At 41.4% G+C, this 12,057-nt stretch overlaps 1 protein-coding gene across 12 annotated transcripts in view; it reads left to right on the top strand.

Moving 5' to 3' along the window:
• Positions 1-12,057, top strand: part of TENM4 (teneurin transmembrane protein 4) — a 530,696-nt gene that overhangs the window by 344,394 nt on the left and 174,245 nt on the right. For all 12 annotated transcript variants that reach the window (XM_074572381.1, XM_074572380.1, XM_074572379.1 and 9 more), the window contains 2 exons: positions 465-679; positions 5,053-5,263. In XM_074572381.1, the coding sequence (XP_074428482.1) occupies positions 465-679; positions 5,053-5,263 (426 nt within the window). The remainder of the gene's footprint in view (positions 1-464; positions 680-5,052; positions 5,264-12,057) is intronic.

Genomic DNA, 12,057 nt, shown 5'->3' with positions numbered 1-12,057 from the left:
ATAGAGAAACATTTTCCTTTCCCCACTTAGGCATCGTTCATGCTGCTGTTCTCCACACTACCATTCCATTCTGTGACACGCGTCTACCTCACTATTACTACACTTCTCTTTGCTAATTTAGTAATGACTTCTCCATCCGTGAGCCTGTATTCACTTAGGATATAATGTCAGATGATTTATTCTTATCTCCACAATGTAATTACACACTCTCTGATGTTACAATTTAAACAAAAGGCCATTTCTCTCCAGGTGGCTCTTCCCACATTCATGTTTTCAAACAAAACAGTTACTGAAGCCAGGAATAACCTAGCCAGTTTTTCCTCCCATAATCATATGGATTGTCTATACGAAGTACTCTGAAGACCTGAGGACACTAATAGGCTGTTTCTCAGAAATACCAGTATGATTGGATTACTTTTAGGATCTCAGGCTAATCCAAGATTTTTGTTCCTGTGTTTTGGCAGGAAAGCCCAGTAGTTTCTTTCCAGACGACAGTTTTATAGACTCGGGAGAAATTGATGTTGGCAGACGAGCCACACAGAAGATCCCTCCTGGTATCTTTTGGAGATCTCAGGTGTTCATCGACCACCCAGTGCATCTGAAATTCAACGTGTCTTTAGGAAAGGCTGCTCTGGTTGGCATCTATGGCAGAAAAGGCCTCCCACCGTCACATACACAGGTAATGGGACCTCATTTCGATTAAATACTAGTTGTCTTAAATTGCGTGGGTTTTTTATGGCTTATTGTTTTATTTCTGCTATTTCTTTCAAGAATTTGTTGCTTTCTTGCAAGATGTTAAAGGTCATCCACCTGGAGAAAGATAAACAAGTGACAGTTGCAAAATTTACAGACATTAACCTGGTGGGCTGTAGGCACAGGCAGAGCAGGCGGTTGCCTAAGGCAGCAAGCTGACAGGGGAGGAAAAGGGTTTTGTGGGCTGTTGGTCACTGGGGGTAGCAGCCGGTTGCTCCTAGCGGCATGAGATACCACCTTCTCCATCCAGTGCCCCTTGCAGCAGCAAGCCACACTGCAACTGCATCAAAAAGAATCATCTATTAAGCAGTCTTGAAGAATGAGGGTGGTGAGACACTGGCCCAGGTTGCCCAGAGAGGTGGTGGAGGCCCCATCCCTGGACACATTCAAGGCCAGCCATGATGAGGCTCTGAGCAACCTGATCTAGTTGAAGATGTCCCTGCTCACTGCAGGGGGGTTGGACTAGATGGCCTTTAAAGGTCCCTTCCAACACAACACATTCTATGATTCTATGATCTCGGGTCTGTCTCCCTCTTTCAGCCTCTGCCTTTCCCCCTGCACGGTAAGAGCAGCAGGACCCCAGTCACTTACCCTCACGGGAGCAAGATTCACTTGTGTCTTCTGTACTGAAATGCCTTGAGCCAACTCTTCACATCATGCATGTTGACTGTCAGGTTAGATCGAGATTGGTCAGGGCCCAGTAATTGGTGTGTAACCAACAAAATCTTAGGCAGAAATCAAAATTTAGTTATTATTCTGTAGGACTAAAATGAAAGCAGTTGCTTTTCTTGACACACCTTGTCAAAAACCGTGTCAAGAAATGACTTTCTGGGAAAAACTCCGAAGATCCCTTAAATAAGGATTTTGTATATTATATTCTCTACTTTCCATTTCAATTTCTAAGCTGCTCTTAACCAGATTGATTAATACATTAGGGCATAACTTTCATTGGCAATGCAAAGCATCTTACTCCCACTTGCATCGGCAAGTTATCAAAGTATTACCAGGTTTATATTAATTTCATAACATACCCTTGCCTCCATTATTAACTGAAAAGCCTAGCAACCAACACAACTATTTCAGATTTATAGAAATACCCTGCCTTTTTTTCTTTCTTTTTGAACAAACAAATATATTTATTACAATCTTTCTGGGTAATATGGTATTTCCTACATATTAACACACCTGCAACTTATTTATGTCAAAGAGGTGTCATAAATCTACACTTCCTCTGCCTATTTTTCTGCACAATTAAAATATTTCAATAGGATCAGCAGGTCGTAAATTCAGTGACACAGTAGTGCTGTTATTGCCCATTTTTAATCAGTCTCTTTTTACAGGGAGTTTCAAATGTTTAAAACTTAAAGCTCCTGTATTATTTAAATAAAAACTCAAGTCATGGTTGCATAATACTAACTGTAGATCAGAAGTCGGTATTGATTTTACTTGTTTTTTATCATTATTAATTTCTGTTATGGATCAGGAGTTATTACATTAATAGTTTCAGTTGTTTAAATAACAAATGTAAAATTTAACACCTAAACCTCAAGTCTATTGACCTTAAAACAAAATCTTTATTTTTAGCAGGACACTATACCCAACCATAGTAATGCCATCAGCAATTAAGAAGCCCACACGACTTCACCATTGCTGTTGGTTTTTTTTCTTTCACCTCATTTTTGCTGGGATATTCTGAGCGATTTGTCAGAGTCAGGACCTTTCCCATTTAAAACAGCGTGGTTGTGTATCAGTGGTTGTGTTTAAGTTGACGCCTCAGTTGAGAATGAGATGTTCAATGTGGGATGTGGCACTTGTTTGTCAATATTACATTCTGGAGGAGGCGATGCGCTTGTTCAGAATCCTCGTAAGTGCTGTTTTTTCTGTAGCCACTAATTGAGAGTTGCCAAGTCTATTAAAAAATCATCCTCTCGACCAAAATATCACCAAAAATAACCAGAGGGAGAGTTTATTCAAACAATAAAAATCATAGTACACTGATAGGATATAAAACTGGTCCTGCTCTGAAGAAATAACTCAATGAAGCTGCAGATATTGAACCAATGTTGATTTATTACTTGTTAATATTTAATTTTGGTTTTAAATTATCCCTTTTTGTAGATTTATTATTTTATAAACCTGCTGTCAATAAAAAACATTGTTCTCCTTCTGTATATTTTTATATGATGTTCAATCTCACCATAGTTTATTAGTCTTAGGAGTCTTAGGAGTCATTAAATAGGTAACCTGTTTTCTGTGCTGAAATTGTAAACTTGTCTGTCACAGTTAATACATATTACACAAATCTCATCTTTTCTTTTGCATAATCCAGAGTATCTCCTGCACCCCATAAATGTACTCAATGAGTTTTATATTTCCAAATTTTGTAAGGAATTTCGTAAACAAGACTTTGGCAAAATGTCTACTTAGATCAGTGATACAGTCTCCCTTGTATGAATTTAATAAAGGGTGAATTATTTTTCCCCAACCTATCTAGTTGATGGCAGTAGTAAAATTCTAGCTGATAATGAGGTTTTCTTCTGTGTTAATCAGGTATTTCTTCCATTTAGAAAATCCATCTTCTGTAGTGTGAGCCTTAGTATATATTCCTGGATTTGGTAAAATGTTAAAAGCCATATTTACCCATGCTAAAACAACAAACTATTCCAGATTCTAGTTGAGAAACTTTCTCTGCCTGTGGTGATCTATCTTCTAGTCAAGGTTGCCAACAACCATGGACCCCAATAAGTAGGAAGAAATTGCGAGCTCCAAATTTCCGTAGTCTTAGAAATAGATCCTGCAGAAGCCTAAAATAGTTTACTGTTAACTAAAGGCATTTCTTCTCATTCTTCTCAACAAATCATAATAAAAGTTACACAATTTGATTATAGTCTATTAGATTTAATATTCCTAGATCAAATAATTTTTTAAACTCTTTTTAACCTAGGCCAAATTTTGTTAATCATAAATTTTAGGGATTGGCCATCACAGCGTGTGGGAGGCATTTTTCCATTTGTATGATTTGAATTGATTAATGTGATATTTTTTCTACAATTTCCTTGCTTGCAATAACTCTAATTGCATATTACAAATCTCTGAATATATTAAAATGCAATAAAGCACAATCCATGTGTGGTTCAATTAATATTTACAGCTAGTAACTAGTAACTTTGCAAAGTCATCAACATCCACAGCAGCATCCTGCAAATATTTATAAAAATAAATTTTCACTTTTGGTAGGAAATCCTAAGCAAGCATAACCCAAATTGGACTGTAACAGCAGCAGCTCACCGTAGCTGGGTATGAGCTTATTTGACCAACTGGATGAAAGAAGCAAAACCCAGTGGAGTCAGGGAACAGAAAAATCTAAGCTGTGCCTCAGCTGCTGGGTTCTGCTCGCAGGATGTCCTGTTCACCTACACACACGATAAAAGTCGTGCTAGAGAAGGTTCACTTAACATCGGCGGTGTCTGCTAGCTTTCTATCTGACTCGTCCCATTGATATATTACCAGACAAAATACAATTATTGCAGAAAGTCGGTGGAAAGTTATTTAAATAGGGAACTAAATGTAGTTGCAATACGAGTAGCAAAACCGTAGTAGTTGTTCAGCTGAAGTTACCCTGGTGAAAAATAAATATGTCCTTTTTAGGAAAACAAAAGCCACCCCCTAAATGGGACTTTTATATATCACTTTATCGCTTTTCCATCTTCATCTTCTATGATCTTTAAACCACTTTTGCTATTGCTAACCCTTGCTGGCTAAGCAAGATACTTCTGGAAAACCTCTACCAGAATTTACTTACAAATACCTCTTCTCTTTTTCTTGGACACCCATAGCAATTCTGGCAAACAACCCGGGCTAGGCTAGATACATTTTGCTGTCTATTTTCCTTATTATCCACGACACAAAGAAGCTAAAAAAGAAGCTTCTTGTCATCATACTTACAGTGCAATTTAGGCATGGTACCTGGACCTCATGTTTCCCTGCCTAAGTGAGAACACATCAGTAGGGTCAATATGCCCTAAGTCACATTCTAAATAAAGATCATTTTTCAATTCGTATAATTACAGAAACATACATTCATATACGAGCTATTTCCAAAATGGTTACTTTCAGGAGATCCATCATCATGCTTGAGTTTTACCAGAGAAAATCCTGTTTATGATGCTTCTGTAGATGTATGTTTCTAATAGTTGATGTGAAGTGTGTCTGTCTCCTTCATAAGACAGACCCAGACCAAGAGACTAAGCGTGAGGAAGCCTGAAACAGATACAACCATCACTCTTTTTTATGTTTCAGTTTGACTTTGTCGAGCTCCTTGATGGAAGACGTCTACTGACACAGGAGGCGAGAAGCTTAGAAGGACCTCAACGGCAACACCGAGCTTTTGTGCCCTTGTCCAGCCATGAGACAGGCTTTATCCAGTATTTAGATTCAGGAATATGGCATTTAGCCTTCTACAATGATGGCAAGGAATCGGAAGTGGTTTCTTTTCTTACTACTGCTATTGGTAAGGATTTCCTGTATTATTCCTAAGCGCCTAAATATGCCTTGAGGCCAGGTATTAACGCACATACTCAAATTGCAGGGTAGCTTTGTGTGGTTTCAGAGAGAATGCTTGTAGGGGATGTATTTAGCAACAGGCTGAATACCGTTAGGCCATAAATATCTCGTAATTATTTTGTAGGCCTTTTTAGTAACTATATCCGTAACGAGATTCTACCCAGTGCCAAAGATGGATTACAAGCTTGAAATTCTCTGCTTCCTTTTATTCCTTTGATCTTCCTTTTTATTTAGGTTTTTTATTTGGTTGGTTGGGCTTTTTCTCTTTCTGGAGCAGAGGTGTAGGAATGATTGAAGAGCACACAGCAGCACCGTGCAACAGTTTTGTGTGACAGACAGTCCTGCCGTTGAGCGCTGTCAAAACTACTCAAGCTGGAGTTCAGGCAGATTACTGGCTTTGAAACTCCAATAAAGAGCACTGCAAGGCTTGATAATAGGAGCCACTATAACAGGAATCTTTGTTTCTCCTTGCTAACAGAAAGAAGCTGAGATTTCTTAAGAAGAACAAATTAACTAAACAGGTCTCTCGGTTTCCCTGGCAGTGAAGTGCGCTGCCAGTTCAGCGCAAAGGCACCGATGTGTTGCTGTTCGAGGAGGAAAGGATGCTGCCTGTGGGCTGCCTGACAGCTGAGCACACTGGGTCTTCTTCTTCTGTTTCTGATGCAATAATATTTCATTTTAAATTTGACTGACCTGCTGAAACTTCATATACCCAAATTCGTTCGGTTCTAATTTAAGGATTGCTCCATAAAGCTAGCACTCAGCTTTCTTCTAGCCGCAGTGATTGTTTAATGGACTTTTTTTCTTTGCTGAAAAAGGCAGACTCATTCCAAAGCTGCCATTAATCCCCCTCCCAGAAGAGGCATTGGTGCTGAGTCTCAGCTGTCTGCAATAGTTACCTAAGAGCTATGGGCTGTAATTTGTCTTGGCAGGTTAATTAAAAGTTTAAGTCTTATTAAAGCAAAGTCATTAAGATCCCAATATTCCGTTTTAGCACTAAAGTTTATTTAATGCAGAAGTGGAAACACTGCTGTAACACTCAGTGTTAAATTTAAAACCTGGAAATGCACATGTTCAATCCTGTTCATAGTTAAGCAACACCAGAAACAGTTGCATGTTAGCTTATGACATTGAAGTCTTGCTCTATAGAATGCAGATTTACTTTCATTTAGTTTGCCTTAGCAATTTGAGTTTTTGCTTACACTGACCACCTTCTGCCCAAAAGAACCTCGAGGTATTCTTCTGAAAGTGACTTTTTTTTCCTTGTCTAAGAATGTCTGCAGTTTAAAATTTCCCATCACAGGAAAATCAGTAAGGCTGTCACAGCAGAAAACACTTTGGAAGCACAGTCACTAGTTCTTGTTTTCAAAGTGATGCTAAGTGATGTTCTAGCCAGACTTTTCTCTTGGCCTCGTTGCACTAACATGAGGTGATGAGGAAAGGACAAAACATTCATAATTTGCCTTTCAACAGTAGGGGAATTGTGTGGGTGAGCAGCGCGTCAGACTGTCTTTAAGACAATCCTATTTTTTTTTTTGCTTACACTCCACTGTACCTTCATGACCATATGATAAGCAGAACAATCCATGTTTGACCTTGAATCATTCTGTCTTTCATTACAAGGAAGTTTTCTTTTGCTATACAAGAGAGAGCTTGGCCCTCGCAGCAGTGAGAGACTGGCCCAGGTTGCCCAGAGAGGTGGTGGAGGCCCCATCCCTGGAGACATTCAAGGCCAGGCTGGATGAGGCTCTGAGCAACCTGATCTAGTTAAAGATGTCCCTGCTCACTGCAGGGGGGTTGGACTGGATGGCCTTTAAAGGTCCCTTCCAACCCAACACATTCTATGATTCTATATGTGAGGGTGGTGAGACACTGGAACAGGTTGCCCAGAGAAGCTGTGGCTGCTCCATCCCTGGAGGGGTTCAAGGCCAGGTTGGACAGGACTTTGAGCAACCTGGTCTGGTGGGAGGTGTCCCTGCCCAGGGCAGGGCGTTGGAGCTGGATGATCTTTAATGTCCCTTCCAACCCAAACCATTCTGTGATTATATATGTGGGAATCACGTTGCCCACTGGCAGCTGTATAGCAACACAAAGCTCTAGTGTACAGGAAACTGTTTAGGTACAAGCTGTACACTTTGAAACTCACTTGAGATAAGTAAAAATTTTAGATAGGAAGATGTGGTTTCTTGGCTAGAATTTGGCCAGAGAAGTGCAGCACTTTTATAAGTACCATAAAAAAATGTAATAGCCTTAATAACTTGGTGCTTTTCTTAGCCTATATTTCAACAGCTTATTTAAAAAAACAAAAAAGATAAATCAAGGCAGGTGTTCTGTGTAAATGTACTGTAATGCTTCAGAACCTTTCTAGTGTATTCATGAGGTCTGGCAAGACATGGTTGCTAGATTTTAAGTCTATAAATACTATAGTACTGTAGTGTTATAATTTTTGTCGGTGCCAGAGTAAAGAGGATACAGCAACCTGACACAGTGTTTATGAAACAGGGTGTAAAATTGCAATGCCAAACAAATAAATCAAGTCACACGTGATGTGAGCCTTAGATCTTTCTGTGTGGGGTGAGGAACCTGCAGAGGAGTTGTGTTGACTGTCAGAGGCAAGCTGCCATTTTAATTTGATTTTTGTGGCAGGAGCATATAGAAAAATCTCCCTTTATTATTGCACAGACATAGTGCTTACAGTGAGAGTGTGTTTGAAAAGTATAGCTGCAGGAAGAAGTAGGATCCGGTGATCTGAGAAGAGGACCAGCAGCCTGGAACTCCTGAATTCTGATTGGTGTGCTAATTCCAACCCAGCCCAGGCTCACGCTTCAGCTGCCCACCATGGAAAACTGAGGAGAATGACATTTCCCCAGAGATGCTGCGAAGTTGATAGAACTGCTGGGAAACTGCATTAAGCATTAATTAATAATCACGGATAATAGTCGAAAGCACAAAATTGATAATGGTGATCATAACGATAAGTTCATAAAGCCAAACCATGCAGTCATTCCTCGGGGAACCCCCGCTGTGAGTGAGGACTCACCTGAGAAAAGGACCATCGCTTTTGCTCCAGCCGTAAAAACGTTGAATGGAACGGGTGCTGATTTTCCCAGTATATCTGCTATGTTCCAACAGGCTGAACTTTTCAGAGCCAACAAAATCATTGCAGGCTCTGTATGACGATATCTGCTGCAATTACTGTGCAGCGCTTGTCTGGAATGATTTAGCCTCCATTATTCTAGAGAAAACTGGAGGAAAATGGGAAAAAAGCATCTGTATTCCCGGTTTGATAACAGACAGTTAATTTCCTAAATTGTAAGGCTGTCCATCATACAATTTTGGAACCTGGATATAGCTATAACTAAATCCACTCAGGAATATTAGCGCTGATTTTGAGGGCAGGAGATGGCAGTTTAGCCTGTTTTCTAAAAGGATGTGGAATCATCCTGACTAAAGAGTTAGGTAGTGTCAAATCGTGTGCCTGTTACATTCCACTGCACGTAAACCTGGGGAAAATACAGCATCGTTACGCCTGTCAGAGCTTATACTTCTGCATAATACAGGCAATTCATGTGGAGGGGAAAATAAAAGATTATTCTGGGAAAGTTTTCATCTTTTAATAGCATCTTTATATCCCATTCCTCTGAATTACAATGCAAGACGTTATAAAGGAATGGACAATCAAGGTCTCTCAATAATAAATTAACCTTTTTGTAAATTACATTGGTGGCACTCTCTGCAATTTCTAATAGAAACACTTCTCTGAAAAGTGCCTTGTGGATTCACCTCTGCTTGATAGTGGTGATTTATTCAGGGCAATCTTGTGTAAGTGGAGCAAAATAGTAGGCTGAGGAGTCAGCTGGAATGAGCACATCTGAGACAGAGATGTTGGCCAAAAATCTGCTCAGTGGAAGGAAGATACATCTGAAAGCCTGAAAACAGCATCCACAGTCAGAGAGAACGCGTCTTCCAGCAGCTGTTACTGCTGAGCTCAGGCAAGCTTGGCTGCGCAGGGCCACTGAGTAATCAAAAGGAAAAGCAAAATCAGCTGTCTGTGAGAGGAGAGCATCTCTGTTTACCAGCATGTCACCCAACAAGCAACAGGGAACACACGTAGAACACCCATGGTAGGATGCCAGGTTTTATCTCGCTTTTATCTTCTGCAAGACACAAGGCTTAAGTTTAAGAAAAGGACCGTTGTTCCTCCTGCCCCCTCCACTCCCCATAAAGAAAACTACCGTAAGTACTTTTCCTCCATCAAAGCGCAAAGCGAGCTGGAGGTGTTATTTACAAGGGGCCGCCGGCACATACAGCACTTCGCAATATACGTCAAAAGGCAAGTTCCCTTCCTGCAATAGCCTAAAATATAACCCACCCCCATCCAGTCCCCGGGACAGCAGTTCACGCACAAGGAGGATACCAACAGAGGAGCACTTCGCAGTAGACTGAGCTTAGAGAGAAAAGGAGAAATTACAGGTCACAGAGGCAAGTGTGGGACTGGGAACTCCTTGTGTGAGAGGTGACAAGAATGACTCTTCCTTAGCTCTGAGTGGAAATGCTTGTTCTTAGCAAAGGGAGAAAGAATAGCCTGAATAGCTCAGATTTGCTCCTCTTACTTTTGCTGCTTGTATGTAGGCTAACTTAAATTCTATCTACTTCCAATTTAGGGGGGATGCATAAGTGTGATCCACTTACGGTCTCGAAGCCATTCACGTTATTTACACTTGCTTTGCCAATGTCTGGAAAAGTCTAAATTGGTTTCATGTAAATATTGAGGAGGCAGGATAGTGTGCAGACTAACACGGGGTGTCATCTTTTCTGGCTTGCACTTTCATTTAGCTCCTTAATGCCTGAGTTGCTTGACTTAAAACTCCCCCATGTATGATTAGATCTTCAGGACTCTGAGTGAGGAAAAGGGATTTTAATGTCCCAACTACCCTTTTCTGCACTTCTCCTTAGGCTATATCCAGCAAAAGAGGCTGAAAGTTTAACAAGTATTTTGCTAAATTTTAACTGTCCCTTTAACTGTAAATGGGACTCCAGCTGCTCCACGGAAGTGCTCAGTTATTACAAGTGTAGTTCTCCCGTATGAATATGGTCATCTTCGCCCTTCCCCTACTTCACAGAGGGACTTCTGAGCACTTCCACCTTGTGGTAATGCTCTACAGATAATTAATTAGTAGCCTTTTCCTTCCCAGACTCACAACTTTTTTCTTGCTCTGCACAGAAAAAGAAATATAGCAGCATATGAGAACCATGGCAGGGGAGGAAAATCGCAACTCCGCTTTTGATGTTATTGATCTCTCTCCTGCAAAATAACAGCAGAGCTTTGCATGCTCTGCAAATAGTTTTTTGCCTCCAGCGCTGTGTGTCCCATTACAAGCCCTTGCTTGACAGACACTCTATCAGATGGTCAGTGCCTTTTTTGATTACCCTCTTGTTGCTGCTCCCTTTTTTTGATGCTCTGTTTCCTGTTTTCTGCTCTTACCCAGCTTCTCTGAGTGCGTTAAAGGTTGTAGGTCTCAGTCAGGTAGTATTTAGAAAAGATACAGTCACTCAATTCAGGTTGGAGGCAAAAAGGGCATTTATGAGTCCCTGCTAGACTGTGTTAGGGGGTTTTTTATGCCTTGTGAATTTGGTCTCATGGATAACATTAGGTTGATGGGTCTGCTTGATTGAAAACTTACACTTATCCACAGAGAAAGTCCAGGTTTAGCTGCAGCACTACAAGGTGTCTTCCACTAAACATCCAGCTGGCCACAGGAGTTAAGGTCCTTCGGTGAGAATTGAATTAGTCCATGCAGAATGATGGCAAGACGACAAGAGATTGCCACCCCACAGAATCACAGAATCACAGAATGGCTGGGGTCGGAAGGGACCTCTGGAGATCACCCAGTCCAACCCCCTGCCAGAGCAGGGTCACCCAGAGCAGGTGGCACAGGAACGCGTCCAGGTGGGTTTGGAATGTCTCCAGAGACAGAGACTCCACCACTTCTGTGGGCAGCCTGTGCCAGGGCTCTGCCACCCTCAAAGGAAAGAAGTTCCTCCTCATGTTGGGATGGAATTTCCCATGTTCAAGCTTGTGCCCATTACCTCTTGTCCTGTCCCTGGGCACCACTGAGAAGAGCCTGGCCCCATCCTCCTGACACCCGCCCTTTAAGTATTTCTAAGCATTGATAAGGTCCCCCCTCAGTCATCTGTTTTCCAGACTGAAGAGACCAAATCCCTCAGCCTTTCTTCCTAAGAGAGCTGTTCCAGTCCCCTCATCATCCTGGTATCCCTTTGCTGTCCCCTCTCCAGCAGTTCCCTGTCCTTCTTGAACCAGGGAGCCCAGAACTGGACACAGCACTGCAGATGCGGCCTCACCGGGGCAGAGTAGAGTGATCTCCATCCTAGCCAAATCCAGCCCAGTCACGTAGGTGGGGTATCACCTGGGGAGACAGAAATGTGGGGTGAACTCCCTCTGCCTGAGCTTTCTGTGAGATGCAAGAATCCCCCTCTCCAAGCAGGTGTAGTCGTGTGCTTGGTGAGATTTCACTTTTTCATCCAGCCTATGTGTAAATCTAATCTGGTTGCTTTATAGGGCTTAATAAAAAGCAAACATAGCCTGAGCCTTCATCTGGAAATGGAAGGAGGGTTGTGCAGAGGTGAAACATTTCATATTACTTTGCACCCCCCGCGCCCAAAGGTTTTCTGTTTGCTATTCTTGGTGAAACAGTGATGATGTTTTTAGACAGATAGTGA

The sequence above is a fragment of the Larus michahellis genome, chromosome 1, assembly GCF_964199755.1.
Source record: "Larus michahellis chromosome 1, bLarMic1.1, whole genome shotgun sequence".
Taxonomy (NCBI): domain Eukaryota; kingdom Metazoa; phylum Chordata; class Aves; order Charadriiformes; family Laridae; genus Larus; species Larus michahellis.
Note: the sequence above shows the minus strand (reverse complement) of the source record. Positions and strands in the feature narration are given on the sequence as shown.